We start from the raw sequence: 18,002 nt of genomic DNA on the forward strand, positions 1-18,002 counted from the left end.
AGCAGTCATTTCAGACTTGAATACGCACTATCACACTCAAAGTTGATATACATTAAGACATTTACATATTTTGTTGTGTGTTGAAGGCGATTATAGTTCTTGTATCGGGGGCTTCGGGCATAAAAAAATTCAGGGATGAATTTTCAAAATTACGTCAAAACATGACGTAGTTGTATATTACAAAACGAAAAAAAGTGTACAGCGTGAAAAAATGCCTTAATCTAATTCAAGTTCATTTTTGAGGGAGCCTTGAGACGCAAAGCGCCTTCGGGCTAAAACGATTTCAACAGAATGGTCGTAGAAACACTAGAAACATAATTAAGATTTAAATATGCCGTTTGGAGCCATAGCCACGTAAACCTCCTTTGACTGCAGTCAATATTTAAATATGCCCAAAAGCTTAAACATTGGTGATCACAGCAGTTTTTTGTCATGATTTTAGGACGAATGTTAAACCCTGGTTACAATAGTTTACTTTAACGTTTGTTAAAACTCTATAATACCCATCATTTGTGACCAATGACCTTATTGGATGAAAAACTCCACTCACTACATTGAATGGCCTCGTCAAGCTAAGTTAAAATCCTTACTTTAGATAGGTGCACGACCGAACTTTAGATAAATGCACGATCTAAGGGTAAATTATATTTTTATGGCTCGATTTGGCCAAAAATAATGCTATTTATGCTCAGCCGTATACAGAAGGGCGGATTTTGAAGTTCGATTGCTTTTATGACGCTCTTCAATTTAAAGAAAATTTCTTCATTGTCATGAAGATGGATTTGTCGCTCAGCTTTCCTAGACTTTTCTAAACATCACATTCTTTTTGACAATGCTGTAATATGTGATTTTGCTTAGTTACTGTTTTCAAATGACTTGACTAGACTTAATCTTTTGAACTGAATAAGTTTCGTTAGACTTTTTGTAAAATTGAGTTATTTATCCTAACTTTTGCATATAAACAATACGACTTGACTTGGATAAGTGATGACTTGGACTGGGAAAAGACTTGACTTGGATTAACGTATTTTACAAATGCCTTGACTGGATCTTAAGTCTCATTTTAAAATGACTTGTTTAAAACTCTACTTCTCGGCTTAGCGTTGAGGTTCGGGAGATTATCAGGGTTAGTAACATATTATGCGGTTTTTATGAAACTATTAAATTTGGAGTGAGGCTGGCTATATAAAAACATTTTTAACCATTTAACAGTGTTGTAATTACACTGTGTTGTAACACTGTTTTTAAATGACCTGACTTGACATAAGTCACTGTTTTTAAATGACTTGACTTGACTTAAGTCATTTGGAAAAATGACTTGACTTGACTTAAATCTTTTGAACAAATGACTTGGGTTGAAATAAAGCATTTCTTTAGGTATTTTTTTTATAAAATTGAGCTATTTGTCCAAATTTTTGCGCAAAAACAAATTGCTTGCTATATGTTCCGTTTTCCTTATTTTTTAGTTCAGTAATTGTTCATAATCATACGAGTTTAAAAATTCTAATAGTTTAACGTTTTATTTTTATGACAAGAACATGACTTGAAGTTGACTTGCTCTAATTATTGGTTGACTGGGACTTGACTTGCGCAACTGATGACTTGGACTGGGACTTGACTTGCTATTTATTCGAAAATACTTGACTTCAACTTAAGTTATTTTACAAATAACTTGACTGGGACTTCATTTTAAAATGACTTGTTTATAACACTGCCATTTAATATGGTATTTACCCACTGCATTTTTGTGTAGTTAGGGTGATTTCAGGGCATTACAATTGTATTCTTTTTGTTAAAAGTTGTAATTGTTTTCTTTTGTTAAAAGTATTCGGCGATTTTTTCATATTTTTGGTTTGCCGCAGACTGGAAAATACTGAGAACTAGTGCTATAAAATATGTTATCGGGTAAGCAAAACTGCAGGCTATTTTATACTTTAGTATTTTTTTTTTACTTTAGTAATGTATATTTCAACAGGTCTGACCAACGTAATATCTGACTTTTTTAATCTAAACTAAGCAAAAACAATTTAGCGTACATGTTGTCAGATAAAGAAATGTATTTTACTATACAATATATAAATCAGCATAACTGCTGGTCAGGGTTGTCGAATGGATTTGCCAGAGAGGAAATCAAATAATATATTATTATTTAAGCATCGAGCGAATACGCTGTAATCTTTTGCAGGCATGCATGTTCCGCTACAGTAGCATGAAACATGTCTGAAGTCGAGTAAACACGGTAGTTGCAGGAATCGCCTCTGATGTTGCGTCTGTGTACGTTTGTCGCTTTACGAACGTATCGAACAGGTGTTCGTTGACACCAGCCGCGGATATAGAATTTTTGTTTGGTAGGGCATGAAAATTGATTAGGAGATGATTTCACAAAATCACATCATAACAACGTCACAAAGTTAACCTAAGCGTAAGACCACAGTTCGTTCATTTGTTTAAGTTTCAGGTCGAAGATGCGTTAGTTTTAGTACAAAAGCTGTCTTACCAAGTTGTTATCGATTCGCGCAAAGCGAAAAAACGCCTTTAAATGGTTTAAAGTTGCCAAAACTTTCTCGGTGGTTCGATGAGACGAATGACGCCTTTGGGCTAAAACAAATTTATCCACATGAGCTAAGACATACTAGCACCTCTATAATGTACATAATCGCGCAAAGCGCGAAAATGTGTTGCATTTATACGTAATACTTAACATAGGCCAAAAATACAGTACGTGGCCAAGGCACCTGTCCACTCCCCCATGGATATTTGTCATTTTTTGTATTGCGTTTGTCATTTACCCGCTATCTTTCTGCTAAAAATACCCAAACCCTTACGCCCCATTGATCTGAAGGTGTTTTGGGTCCCCTCGCTGTGTCGGTCATGATGTGGATGTGTATACAGTTTTGGTTTGTTTTATGTTAGATATTTTGTTTACTTATGCTTATCCTTATGCTTGGCAAATCTAAGTTACTTACTTTTTATTGTTGGTCAGTGCGACTTTTTAAGGGCCAGATCGCAGTTGTACACGCTTGTGTATGAAAGTTTCACTATAAAAATATTTTTTTGATACTAAGAAAATTCTGAACCTATTTTTTTAATTAGTTATTTGTTTTTACTTATTTTAAACTAACGAATTCCTTATTCTAAATACAGTTGTTAATTTGTCTTTCGTGAATTACGTATTAGTTTAAACATTTTTGCAAATCCGCGATTAAGTACTTGTTTTTGTTTAGAGTTTTGGACGCCGACTACAATGTTTGACACTTCAAGTGCTGCAAGGTTTAGCTGTTCCCATGTCCGTTGCTGGATACGCCTGAGGAACAAGGCAAAACATTTTGCTGCCTAGGGCGAATTGGACGTGAGAAACCGGTTTCGTCAATACCCCAACAATTTTTTTCTGGCCCTGAAGCCCCAGTTTGTTTCTGGGCGGGGCGGCGTGAGAACCAATTCCCTTGACCTGTTACACCTCCTGGTTCAATGCAACCCGGACGTTCGACGTTATGAACTTTCCCCATCATCCGTGAAGCTTTTACTTGTTATAGTTTGATACTGGGATGTCCGGCTTGTCGCTTTCATTTTTACGCCTTTCCTGCAATCTTGAGATTTGTCACACCTGACGACAATAAACTAGAACTATTTTTGTTTAAATGCTATATACAAGCATAAAATGCCGAACTATGCAAAGTCGTTCTACGATGGAACATTTTTTTAACAATGTAAATTGTAAACAGTATAGAGGTATATTTACTAGCAAGTAGCCGAACAAAGATTGTACTTTTTCGTTCTAAAAGTTTAATTTTCTTGCTTTTAAGTTATTTTTTAAGCAATAAACGCAATACTCCAAGAGATAAGAGCGACAAAAGAATAACCGAAAATTTCAGAAAACTAAAATAAAAGATAAACCACACAACAAAGTGTTACACTATATACTATATCATACAGTATAACTAGGTTTAAACTGGTTGGGTTTTATACCCATACAAAAACAATCAACCATGCTTTGTGTTTCCGACTTGATTTGTCATGCTCTTTGGGTGGAGTTGGAGCAAAACATTGGTAGGTTTTACGTATGGCTGTCGCACCATGTAACCCTTGTTACACAACTTCAACATAATATATCAATATTTTTTTATTTCTATCATGTAACATTACTTTTACTTTGGCCACTTGTTTTTTTTACTTAGCCTGTAACACATTAGTGGTTATTTAGCCGCTAATAGTTTACAAATCAGTAAATCACAAGTGTTAAATACCAAAACAATTTTGGGGGGTATTACATTAAAAAATTAAAAATTTGTCTTTTCCCGCCGCATATCCTAAGCGCCTTTATTCAGAACATTTAAACAAGTTTATTTTTTTATATTGTTGTCAGAAATAGCCGTTCCTTTACCACAAGACATGCCGTAATATACGAAGCCCATTGACCACCTGTATGCAGTTCAACACGTCATCGTATGGGTGTTTTTCTTTCGTGGTTGTAGGTAACAAAACAAATCGTCGCCTGATTCACGCTTTCCTGACACGCCCGCCGAAGCTTTCCGTCCGTTCTCCAGTTTCCACACATCTATCAAACGCATATTTATGATGGCGCGGCGATGAAATGCGTTTAGGTGGAAATACCAACCAAATCAGCGGCCTGGGTGCGCTTTCATCGGGATGCTGCGATTGCCGCTGATGTTTTAATGTCGACGGCGGTAGGACAAACAACGCTCGGCGTGTTGTTGTTGTCGCGAAACACATTTCTTTTGCGTGCGCGATCAAGCGTTGCCCATCAGCGCGCCATATTCATATAGAATGTTGTTGGCGCGTGAAGCGACCCTTTTGGCGACCGCGCGCCAACATGCCGATTTCGCTTTTGATCTATTGAAACGACGCTAAACAGGTGTAGTTACAAGCACCTTTGTACAACGTTCTGCTGCCGCCGGGTAACGACAACAGCGTACCTTAAACGATTTTCGGGGGTTAATACGAACGCGTGGCAATGCCAGAAGCGGCGCTATAGTTGCGCTTCTTTAAAGATGATCAATTTAAATTTTACGAAACAGAGTCGGATTGTTAATAAATGAGAAAACAGCCGTTATCGGTTAAAAGCAGCAAGGAAAATAATTATGCTTAAATTCCTCTTTTTTTCAATTGTTTCGAATTATTAGCTCATTTATACGCTCCTCAAAATGTACACCGCTTTTTAACTTGAGTTCGTTTGGAAGCGCAGACATCTGTGCACTTCGACCCGCTGTAGTCCGGGAAACGATTTGAATACGACATTTCACCGGCTTGTTTGCTGTTGTAACAGCGCTGTTTTACAACATTTTATGTTTACTCAATGATGCAGCAAAACCTTGTTGCACTGCGGTTAATGGTAGATACTAAGATTAAAGCGTATATCGTTGACAATTCTCGTAAATATTGACATCAGTTAAAAACCCACCCACGCAGTACTGGAAGGAGTTGGCGCTCTATTTCGAAATCGAATTTCCAAAGGTGGCGACGCGCTTTTCCAAGCTGTGTTCCCAATATAAATTATCCCGTTAACCCCGACATCATTTCCTGTTTCTTTGATGTCGTTGCGTAATGGCACACAGCTCGGACAAAATATTAGCCTGGCATGTTTTTTATAGGTTGGTCGAATAACGTGCGTTGTCGCAAATTAGATTTCGTTTGTCGCCGGTATACGCTTGTCGATTTCCGTGCAATAGAAAACTTCGTGGGAATGGGATAATTAGCTTTTTCCAAGACCGTTCAGTGGCGCTCATATCAAAAGCACACATCGCACTTTCAATTTCAAAAAAGTTTATTAGTCAAGTGTGCAAATACAACAAAGGTGGTAACATATACCGGAACGCTTTCTCAACGAGCCATAAATAAACTTCTCGAGAAAAAACAATTAACGACAGCTTTTCGGCAAAAAAGTATGGTTAAGCAAATGAGGACGATGCTGTATAAATGTGTAACATGAAGGGAAAATGGTGCACTATGAATGAATTGAAGATTGTGACAAACCAAATGATAAGATGCGATAAAAGAGATATATATTGAATAGGAAAGGAAAAGTTGGCACGCTTAGGTAACGCTATATAAATAGAAAAGTAAGAGAATTTATCGAAAACGTATAAATAGTACGATACGACAAATAAATGACACAATTATGTAATAATAAAATTGAAGACACAATAAAAAAGCGAACTGTAATCACAAAGGCTAAATGCTACCAGATTAGGAAAAATATTCTTAGTTTGCTGTTATTCACATGAAATGCCCTATTGTGTGGTACGGTTAAAATATATTCCCAAAAGATTTCGACAATTCATTAAAATTTAGCAACTTAGATTAATAACGTTTCACATTCTTGTATTACCGAATGATTTCACGCGAACCAAAAGATATACCAACACAAACTTTACGACAATGAAATAGCAAAGCAGATCGCGCGGCGATAAATAATGAAGTGCGGGACACAGTGTTGAGGGACACACGAAGAATCAGTTAAGTTACGACAAAGGATAGTAGAGCAGAAGTGAGCTATCCGGTCTATATAGGGATAGCTAACCCCTGCCCACCACAAATCCCTACATATGGCAAGTTGTCGAGGAAATGCACAACAACAACACCAGCAGCAATTTTTTGCTCAAGCTATCAAACACGAAGTTGTGACAATGTACTTGGGCAAATTGTTTCTTATTAATCGATAGTTTGGCGGTCCTAGACTAGCGTTAAAAAGGGCAGTGAAAATATTTCGAATTGTTGGCATTAATATTTCAGCGGTAGCATTTAAAACACTTAAAACAAAGATGATGTTATTCGATGTTTTAAAAACGTAACTATTTCATTTACTGAATTGAAAATAGGAAAACGCTTTAGCGTTAATTGAAAGAAATACTCGATTATGTTTTTTATTGTGTGTCCAGTAATAATTGCAACCTAAATCCAGTGATAAATTCAAAGGTAATAAAAATTGCAATGAAAGGGTAATGTATCGATGTCGAGCTGTGACGTCATCTATCATGTTTGTGTTCAACAGATTCGCTGATATTTCTGCTACTGTGTATCGTGGCTTCAATTTTATTGTTCCGGCATGTTGTGGTGATGCAGTACAACATCACGCTTGTGCGTCCAAATATATTTCTTTTCCGGCCTCTCTGGCATTCGACCAGCGCACCCGATCAACATCCTACCCATCAGAGTTCTCTCGATCAGCGCGCAGCAGATTGCGCCTGTTTCAGTGGCCGCGCTTGGCGCAAAATCGAGATCATCTGTTGCTGACGTCGCGTGGCAGCCAATGGGCGGCCCGCTGTCGCCAGGAAACTCGGCGGCCGCGTCGCGGCTTACCGTTGCGTTTCAGCGCCAAGTAGAAGCCCTTGCGCGTCCGTCGGTTGCTAAACTGCGTCGACGCGTACGTGTTGTAATTGTTCTCCTCCAGGTTGACCCAGAATCGGCATTCGGCAAGAAAGCTCCTCTGCAAAATGAAAAGAAACTTGTTAGACCAAGCTGCGCTGTCACTGGTATCGAAAGTGCGATAAAGAATAAGGCACGTCGAAATCCAAACCAACGGCTGAACAGCGCCAAACAAGGCGAGCGTTTTTAGTTTCAAGTGTCCTGGACAATGGAACAAAGCGTCGGCATTCGAGTCGACACGTTTTCGCCTGAAAAGTGCGAGAAAAATTCCCAAAATAAATTAGGTGACCGCAAACGAGGGTACCGAAATACATGTTGGCTGGCCATTTCTTTCCGCGGAAATAGTCATTGACAAATCATTGTTACGCATCTCTTTGCGTTTTCTTGGTCAGCAAAATCGTTGGCAATAGTTTGTTGCGAGTTGTGCGGTTTTTACCGAGAGGCTGCCAGCCAACTTTGCGCAAGAAAGCAACGCCGGAACATTTGAAGCTCATCGAAGCGATTAAGTGCCACTCGTTTTCTCCCAGCCTTACACAACCCTTATCCAAAAGCACGTTTTGTTTAAGCTTTATGTGCTAACAATGACAGTTATTTGAAAATTCGTATGTTTAGTTGGAATGATGTATTATATTAACCGTTGTAAGTTTGTCAGGTTTCTTGCCTCAACTAAAGTTAAGTTAGCATTTCGCATGGATTATTTTTTGACGTTGTACTGGTAAGTGGTAACTAATTGTAAGGTATACTGCCGCCGTATCTGTATTTATCTTAACAGAGGGAAATCACTTATTTTGTAAATTTTATATCATTATCTTATTGAACCATGACGTTCTTAATTTTTCGTAGGCTCGATTGTCGCCAAGTTGTATTAAGCAGTCGTCTGGGTCGGTCAATTGCCTCAATTGAACGAATTATCCTAAATTGAAATTCCTGCCCCTTATGGCTGAATATTTATCACAACAATCGCGGCAAAATTTCCGCGGCATGGGGTCCGTTTATCATTGCGACGCCGCCAACGCTTGTGACTATTGCGCCCGCATTGAAGTGGCCAATTCCTGACATGGGGCGACTTTTGTGTGTAGCCAGACGTTAGTAGCGCCAACGTCACTTGTTTTGATGGCGACCGTCGCGATACAATAAGGTGTGAGTAATTTCAATCCCACATCAAACGACAGAATTTCTCGACTTGTCACGATGCTGATCTCTCGGGGTGTAGCGAAAGTTTATGCGACCCCCACACCAAGGGTTTTACAATACAAAGATTGCGAAAAAGAATACTTTGAATCGCACCCCATCAAAGTTTAAAAGGTGACGTAACCCATACTGTCCACAAAGTTATTATTCGTCTGTGGGAATTTAGCGCTACTCCTTAAAAATATACAACAAGCACTTTAAAAGCGCGAAGTTTTCTGATCGCGAAATTCTAGTTTTATTTCTCCTAGACACGTTTGATGGGTGATTCACCATTTGTGTTTATTGCTTTTTCTGAAATATTTGTTAGTTTTGAGTCTCTCGTCTGGACAAACCTGTTATAGAATGGCGTGAAACATTCCAATGAGTGGTGCAGAGTCTGAATTTGCGTTCTCGCTTCATTTTATGACGATTTTGCAGATAAGACGCGTGTAATTGTTTCGGGCGCCCATTGGGTGCTAAATTCGCGCCCCGGGGGTCAATTAATGACAATCGTAAAGTATGCATTGACTCCACACATTGAAGCAGCAATGGTATCACCCGCTGAGGTCAAAACATACCGCCAGAACGCTGGGAATTTTCGAGTCGCGAGCGCAGACTAAAAAACAGCCCACAGTGCGTCAAATGTCGCCACTGAATTTTTGTTTGATTTTTTATCTTTGTGTGTTACATTTGGTCGTGTGTTGTTATTCTACATTGTCCCTTGTTCTCACCGTGTGGGCGCGCGTGACTGAAACAAGCACAACTTCCTGTCGACCGAACTATGGCCACGCGCCAACCAGGCCCCCGGATCGCATGTTTGGATAGAAATAAGATATTATGTGTCTCTCCCTCGCACTATCCTTTATAATTTGTGTTTCGATTGGCGATTTGAGTCGTGTTTTTGACAACGGCTCTACCTCTTGGTTTGGCCAGGGCAGCGGATGCTGGGGACAAACGGAAACCCGTCTGTGACGATTGTGACACGCGGACTGAAATTTGTGCTTCCGTGTGACTCTGACTACAAAAATTACACCACTTTAAGTCACACTAGTCAAATAAAATAAAAGTTATGTAATAATATCTGATTTTTATTTTGAGATAATACTTCAAAGATCGAACTTAGAACCATTAGCCTTCCTATCGCACCCCACCCCTTTTGTCCTTCCTCCGACTGTCGTTTCCACGAGCCAATCAAAACGCGAACATGCTGTCTCGTTTTCGCGGTGTGTCTTGACTGTTGCCGCAACATGGATGCCATTATTGAAAAGTTGTCACCGCGCTTTTGTTGCTCAAGTAAATCGCGCAATCGAAACCGTCCGTTACGCATTTCCGAGTAATTCCGCCCGACGATTACAAACGTGCCGTAGCTTGCGCGCATTTACCTGGGCGCCCCGTCGATTATTGTTTCAAGCGGACTAGCATAAATATGAAAGCGACCGATGTCGGGTGCAAAGAATGTTGTCTGACAACCACGGTACCCTTTGTGATTTCTTCGCGCAGCGCTATAATTGTCACGGAAGCAAAACACTGGAACTTGTCGAACACCTTTCGTCGTTCCTCGTGCGATTGTCCCTCGACATGTCCGGGCGATTGTTCGGCTCCCAATGCGTCAAACCCGAAATAAGGCCGAAATCCCTTTGTTGCTTTTCTTCGGCTCGGCTTTCAAAATGCCCGCGTATTGCCTAATCGAATTAAATTGGGCCGCTTAACACGAATCCTAAATAGCCAAATTAATTTTCGAATTATAAGCGCGGCGACATCATTGCTAGGGCGCCAATGCTTTCGTTTTCCTATTCTCTCACGCGCATTGTCGCAGCAACCTTGAATTGACCAAATCTTCAGATTAACAGCGATAAAACGTACTGAACTGGGATCAAAGAATCGAAAGGGATCTAACAGCCAGGAAATGTCACGCCGGGGTCGTGTTCGTATTTTGAGGTTGCCATAGGGCCTCACAGCTATCCTGTGTTTCTAGCGGTTTATCGTGAAAATGGGTTAGAAGAAACGTTTGTATACTTGTCGGCGACAAAACGCGACGCAGTATCTAAAAAAGGATCGCAAATATGAAGAGCGGTCTGCTACTCGCGATAATTTTGCCTTTATGTTGTTGGTAAGGCAACCCTCGCATGTTTCCTGGTACACAAAGCTAATAAAGAATGTTATTAGAATTACTTACGCTGGTGTAGAGCCTTCCGGACTTGTTCATGCACAGGTAGAGCTTATGTGGCACGCTTCGGATTCCAACGACTCCAATGTCGACGCTGAATATTTCCAGCACACCTGCGAAATCAAAGGAAAGCATGAAGGAACTGCCGCGCTTGCAGGAACGACAAGATCAACTTTCAGGCACACAAGGCCCCACAACGCTGCAAGCCGGCGGTCGGCATTTTGCGGCTTGCACTACAAAGCACCTTGACTTCGGGAGGCAAGAAGTGGTGTCAAGTTCTAATTGACGACGGAAATTGATCGCACTTAATCTTAAACGGGAGTCTGCGCCGACTGAAGCCCTGGCACGTGGGTTCGACTTGGTTTAGCTGTTGTACCCTGAAGACTTTCCTTTTGCAGAACAACTCTTATGGTAGCCGGGCCACCGTTCGCTTAAAGTATCACGTTACTGTTTGTCGTTGACACGACCCTTCACCATCCGCTTTGTGCCTTGTTAAGGAAGTATCAAAATCGCATGTTAAAGTGATGCGTTTACTATCGACCAGTTATTTTTGCTGTTGTAAAAACATCCATAAATCTCGTAGGAAAAAACATCATCTGCATCACATTCCGCTGCAACGTCAGCTATAAGCGTTGTTTTAGCCTGTTTTTGAATTGCGTAGTTGCCGTCATAGAGACAGCCAGGGCAACTCGAACGCCCGTGACAAAACCGTCTTAGAAATAATGTAATACATGATACATTAAATACCACACGTCAGCGTCGGATCAGCGTCGCTAAATTTAGCCTGGTAAGTTGGCGGCGCTGTTCAGCGACTGTCAAAGTTTATCGATTTGAAAACCATAAGTCTATTGTCCGTTGGCAAAACAACGCGCCTGAGTGTAAACTTTAGTCTTTTCTTTTGCGCTCGCCCACAAGGGCCTCACTTGCGAGACGTAACATCAAATGGCGGCTTGTGTAGCTTTCCCTTCGAAACACTCACAACTTTAGCCACAGTGCGTCACAGTAGCTAAATTTAAGAAGGGGCTGCATAGCAGGGTGAGTGAGGGCGAGCGGGAATCCTTTGTCGGGGTTGCTAAATCGCCAACAAGTGTCACGAAAGTTCTCGAGCCATTGTCGCGCGTTCAGATTACCTCAATTTCTCGTTTCACGCGTTTTATTACCCTAGCGGTGCCGACATCGGTCGATGATTGAGACATTTTACGAAATTGTTGTGCGGCGACGTACGTGCACTGTTAATTCAACGTTATTTCAAGAAAATGCAGATTCACTAAAAATTTGTTAATTTCCCACGCTCTGTTTCGCTACTATTATCATGTTTCACTGTTTCTCTTATCGAGTTTTACCGAAGTTTGTTTATTGTTCTTTCGACATCCTATAACTTCGCTTAGAATAGATGGAAGGGCGCAACGCAAAATACCTGTCCGAAAACGTAATGACAAAATAATCGCTGACCATTAACTGTCATAGCAACCAGGATAGAGACGGTATCGGGTTTAAATCGCTGGGCGTTATGTCAATGGGTTGAAACGCCTTACACGGGCAAAAAGGCATTGTCTTCTCATGTTGGATATGAGTAACAGGTGAAGTGCGCCACGCTTAACGCCCGACGTGATCCTTTGATTTGCGATCGGGATGTCTTCAAACGAAGATCGAATTGCATATTTCCGATTGTGTTTGCCAGCGCGATCCGTTTGGGTTTCCGCTGTAGCTCACGACAAGCGCCATTTTATCGAACCGGCTTCAGCGCGACTCCATCTTAGCTTTCGGCCGTTTGACCACTTTAAAAGCAGTCTTCTTAAATCTTACAATCTCATTTTCCTTAGTTGTTACAATGGGTCAAAAATCTAAGAAGTTAAACTATGTTGAAATGATAGAGAGATGCGCTTAATTCATGTGATTAAGTGAAATTGCCATATGTCACCGAATGTTGTTATCCTTCGCGTATGGCCTAACAATAACATTTAATACATCGTTCCGACAGCAGGCTCTAAAAATGATTGCGTGCAGGTCGTAGAGCGAGTCTGGCGCCAAACGGCTATTGCGCTACGTCGGTAGCTTTTTTTGGTCAGCTCGTTCATTTGAAGCCAAATCCAATAATCTGCGATCGGTTCAATGTAATTTGCTTCGCTTGACGGCATTTATATCGTTGATTGTTATCATCAAAGGGCGCCCGTGACGACAGCCGCAGCCCAAATAGTAAAAGAACAGGTGCCATGTCGCGAAAAATGGCAAGGGTGGATTTGGGAGTTCTGACGTCGCACGCACCTGGTGAGGCCTACCATCACGCCGCCACAACGCGATACATTGGCCCACAGTGGCAATACTCTCGAGAATGGCACAATCGGAATTCTTAGCGACGCTAGCCGATCGAGTCACCCACCGCTTATGCTTACGTCCCTCGGCCCAATGTTGTCAACAGATTATAAGCTTTATGAAATTCGGCGCGACGGGAAGTTTCTCGCCTTTGCCACTCGAGATGTTGGCCCGCCCCCCTACCACCGCCGTTACACCTTTCCCGCTTGGCAGTGTCTGCGCGACTCGCCATCCAGGGGCACAATAGGGGTGATAGTCGTTTGCGCGTCTCAGGTTTCTCACGAAACACGAAGTCGGCAGATGGCGTCTAATTAAATTTCGACGTTGTGAAATTTTACATTTTAACGTTGTAAATTATTTTTGGATTTTTATTTTAAGAAGTGAATTATATTTCTCAGCAGTAACTTTCCACGAGCAATTAATTATTTCCCGCTGTTTCCTACGCGACCGAAAATCTCCAACGCTCGTGTCGCAAGAGTGAGTTTATTTTGCCCCCGGGTAAGGAAGGTGCTCAACGAAAGCATCAACAAACGCTGGTGGCGAATCGCGTCTCCATAATCTGTTTCCAGTTGGTGCTCGCCGAGAGCTACGGAAACGGCCATCGCGCAATCAGCCCACAGCCATCGCAAGGTCTGTAATAGCCGGCCGGAAATTCTCCGTGTTTATGTTGTTTGCCGCGCCGCGTGAGCGCTGTTTAAACCGTACACGCTCGCTGCCGGGATTTTTTGCTTGCTCGGACGTTTGCGCCTGGATAGGAAAGCCACTTAGTCCAACGTAAAGCGCAATCGGTCGCCACAAGCAATACAGTACATGACGCGGTGCGTCGAAACAGCGTTTTATACCACAGAAAATAAATTTAACTTACTGTCGTCGGTTGCTTGTTGTCTTGCCTTCCGGGCGCGCACCCTGCCGTTTTTGCGTATCTCCAAGTGAAAGCCAATGCCGATCGGGCAGTAGAGGCGCTGGTGCCGCACCGTTCCTATCCAGTTGTTGCTGCCCGAACTATAACCGCCGACTGGATTTACCAGCTTGAAAAGGTCGCTGCTGGCCATTTGGTGGCTGCTTATCGTGTCCGTATGCACCGCGTGCTTCTTGTGATGTCGGAATGCCGGAAAACTGGCGCGCAGCCTCGGCGAAACAGATTTTCTCCGGCTGCTGCCGACGGAAAAGTTTTGCATCTTGTTCCGACGAGAATGCCGATTGCGCGTCCTCCGCCTCGCCTGGCATCTGTGCAGGTCGACAAGCAAGAGAAACATCACGAGCGCAATCGAAAGTCTGGTTTTCCACGATGCAGCGGATCGGGGTCGCATCTTAATGTTTGCTCGAAATCTTCTGAGCCCGATGATGCTATAAGTCTTTCGCAACTCTCGTTGTGTCCGCCTTTCGTTTGCTCCTTTGCCTTATTAGAGTTCTCTTATTCCAATGGCGCCGTTGTTCAATTCAGTCCCACACAGTAACTTTGGCTGCCCTTAAGTTTTTCCTTTTGTTATTTTTTTACTTTAACGCAGAAGGAATGGAAAAGGGACGCTCTAATAGTTCTGCAAAATATGCTATTTTGATTAAAGTTTACCTCGTGATCCATAATTAAAACAATTGGCTACATAGCTACATATAGTCTGCATCGAGGATTTATTCGCACTGCGGCTTTGCTCGCTCTCAAGAATAGTTCTATGGATCGGCGTAACGTCATTTTTCTTAAGATCGCTTCCACTTTCTCCCGCGTCAAAAAAAGCACATTTGCCGGACAAGTGCGAGTGCTTGCGAGAGAGAGAGAGAGAAAGAGAAGGAGGGACCTAATGAAAGCGCGAAAAAAGAGTGTCGCTTACGACAAGAAAAAAGAAAATCATTTCAAACGTGCGGTTGTCCACCGTCTTTTCGTCCTTTCGCTGTACCGTTATTTATTAACTGCCCATTCTGTGATTGTATAACCTCTGCATAGCCCTTGACACTCAAACTGGTATTTATTACAACTAGTTTTCATGTCACCATTCAAAATGTTGTAATTATTTCATACTTCGTCAAACGTAAGCAATTAAACACTTTACCAAATTAAAACCTCCCTAAAAATTTAGTGATTTAAGTACGCTCCGTAAGTAGACGCAATTCACTTGTAGGCATGATCGTTAAAAAAATATAAAACTTTACTGTTTTCCCAATCTCTGTTTTATTTTATGGCAGTATATTATTATCAAATTCCAACCTAAATAATTGTTTACCAAATTGTAAACCAGACTGATGCAGCCTGCTCGCCCTTATACCGAATTGTATTAATTTATCACTGTTCTAAGATCATTTTGACCCTGCCTCATATTCTTCATTTTTAACTCAACGCTTTCAATTTTCACTACAAATTAACGAAATCTGCCACTGTATAGCTGTTGAGTCTATTGACTTCCGAAAGATGTCCTCCGCCTGGCCTACTGCGACGGTTAGTATGGCGGAGTACTTTTTTCCTTTTCGTAAATCACATTCCTGAGTATTGTTTTCCAAGAATGTCCATTCTCCCGTCCTGCCCGATGTAGAGCGAGCTGGGATCCTTTCCCTCCGGATCGTAACAAAAGCTTCAAACCATCTTCCGACGTTCGCTGGGATCATCCGAGGTTGACAAATAGAGGCTCGTCGTCAGTGTATAGGGTAACCGTATCGCGCACTTGCCGCGAATTGCCGCACCATGATTCAGATTTTGGCTAATGAACGAAGTATAACTTTTAACGTTTGACCTAATTTGATAAAGTTTTGTTCTTTTCCGACCATTAAGAGCAAGTTGTATTGGAATAAAACCCGCACCTGCGTGTGCAGTATAGTTATCGAACTTGTCGTTTGATTTTATTGTTATGCCATTTGCTATATTGTCTACAGAAAGCGTGAATATGGGTGTGAGCAGTCAATAAGCCGTGTATGTGTGTGTTGTTCATGGGGCATGTGTTAATTCAACTTTCGCTTCTTCAACGCCAAGCATGCGATGTACCTCGCCGATCTGTTAATGCTTTGCTACCACAACATGACGCCATTTATGTTTGGTCGGCAGCCGTGTTTACTTTGTCCCTAAAACGCCTGATACTAGCAATAACATGTAAGCGGTGGGCCGCCTTTGTGCGAGCAAAAGTGCCCGGCCCAATCCTTCTAGACACAATGGACAGATCGCTTGCCTTTCACTAAATATCCCATTCTGCCCGACGGATAAATGTTTTCAGATCCAGTTTCGAATCGTTGATCACAGCTGAGAGACGTGAGCTGTGATCAGTGGCATCTGGTGTAATTCGATACACAATCAACCCGGTTCGCGTTTGTATGCCCTATGTGATGCCCTTCATTCAAGCCGCTCTCTAGTCGCTATTGCCAGAGTTTAAAGGGCCAAAGTTTCAGGGCAGGTTATTGGGGGCAGAGGTTGCATAGTATGTTTTTCCCTAAAAAGTTGCGTCAAAATTTGCTTCGTTTCTGTAAATAAAGTTTTTAGTTTACATAACAGAGGTATAAAAGCGCGATGTTTTTCTCTAGCAGTAATTTTAGGTGGTTGTTTAAAGTGAATAAGTGCAATGGCAGCTGCAGAACAACTAACTCTGACCGATGAGCAGGCTGCAGAGTTCACGAATGCGTACAAGGCTTACGCAAAAGAAGAAAATGGCCCGGTGCCAAACAAGGACATTGGGACCGTGATTCGTTCCCTGGGGTTTTATCCGAGCGAAGCGGACATCGCAAACATCATCGAAGAGGCTGACCCTGAAGGCATGGGTTGGATCGACAAGGGAGACTTCCTTAACGTCATGGCCAAGAGAATCAAGGACCCGGTGATCGGGGAAGACGAGGTCCGTGAAGCCTTCCGGATCTTCGACAAGGAGTCGAACGGCTTCATCGCGGCCGCCGAGCTCCGTCAGGTGATGACCACAATCGGAGAGGCGCTCACTGAAGAGGAAGTAGACGAAATGATCCGCAATTCGGAGGTGGATGGCGACGGCCAAGTCAATTACGAGGAATTCGTGACGCGGATGATGGCCAAGCAACCGCAGCTATGACAGCTGTTTAGCTGGTTGTTTTTTAAGAAGTTCACGCACTGCATTTGTGCCAGACTATAAAAAACTTGATTGTTATCAGAGTTAAGTGTTTGATGATGGATTTTCTGTTTCGGTTTGTAAACATTACATTTACTTTTTTATATTATTTACTTCCTAAAGTTAAATAAATTAGGATTTTTAAAAATTGTCTCAACTAAATGGTTACGGAGCAAACATAGTTAAAAGGCCGGTCGGGTCAAACTTTTGTATGTGTTTTTAAAATAATAATAATAATAATAAGTCTAACGTAATGACTGACAAAATAATTTAAAATTTTAAATCATTGGTTCCTAGGCTCTACTCCAACATTTAACATTTTTGTATCTTGATTTTATTTGTTCCATGTTATGTTTACTGTTAATACTGCTTTTGTGCTGTACTTGCTTCATATTAAAATTACACATGTGTAGTTACTAACTGAAGAAATGTTTCATGATTTTGCGATTTGCGAGCTTCGATCTACTAATTATTAACAGTTTTTCGTATTTTGGACAATATTTGCTACTTCTTACGGTCGATTTGGTCTATTTTAATCAGAACTATATGGTTTAGTGAACGGAGAAAAAAGTGGTGCATATGGGTTAGGCACCATGCCACCCCTTCCACAAACTGTGTTTTTTGCCCACCTAAACAATAACACTGCAAAAAAAACTTTGCACAAATCTTTCATTATTTGTTTTGCTTTATCCTGTTTTGTTAACAATTTTTTGAACGAAGTTTCTGTGAATATCCGGAGTGAAAATAGAGATTTTTTTACCAAAACGATGAAAAAATTTCTTACCGGAATGCACCAACTTTACAGAGATGACGTCACAAAGTTACGTCATAGCAAGAAGTGTAAAACGTAACCTTAAAGGGATCCTCTGGTAACGTTCAAAGCCGTGCTTAAATATGCAACTAAAATCGTGCATAAATAT

At 41.5% G+C, this 18,002-nt stretch overlaps 2 protein-coding genes across 2 annotated transcripts; one reads left to right on the forward strand and one right to left on the reverse strand.

Moving 5' to 3' along the window:
* Positions 1–5,799: 5,799 nt before the first annotated feature.
* On the reverse strand, positions 5,800–14,565 carry LOC146168397 (fibroblast growth factor 4A-like). The gene is made up of 3 exons (XM_083389114.1): positions 13,899–14,565; positions 10,730–10,833; positions 5,800–7,444 (listed from the first exon to the last, which is right to left on the reverse strand). Exons 1-3 carry the CDS (start codon positions 14,341–14,343, stop codon positions 7,238–7,240), a joined length of 756 nt encoding a protein of 251 aa, XP_083245240.1. The 5' UTR covers positions 14,344–14,565; the 3' UTR covers positions 5,800–7,237.
* Positions 14,566–16,537: 1,972 nt separating this feature from the next.
* Positions 16,538–17,494, forward strand: LOC146168398 (neo-calmodulin-like). The gene has a single exon (XM_083382660.1). It carries the CDS (start codon positions 16,570–16,572, stop codon positions 17,044–17,046), a length of 477 nt encoding a protein of 158 aa, XP_083238786.1. The 5' UTR covers positions 16,538–16,569; the 3' UTR covers positions 17,047–17,494.
* Positions 17,495–18,002: the final 508 nt, after the last annotated feature.

Source organism: Ascidiella aspersa, chromosome 1 (genome assembly GCF_963924565.1).
Source record: "Ascidiella aspersa chromosome 1, kaAscAspe10.2, whole genome shotgun sequence".
NCBI lineage: Eukaryota > Metazoa > Chordata > Ascidiacea > Phlebobranchia > Ascidiidae > Ascidiella > Ascidiella aspersa.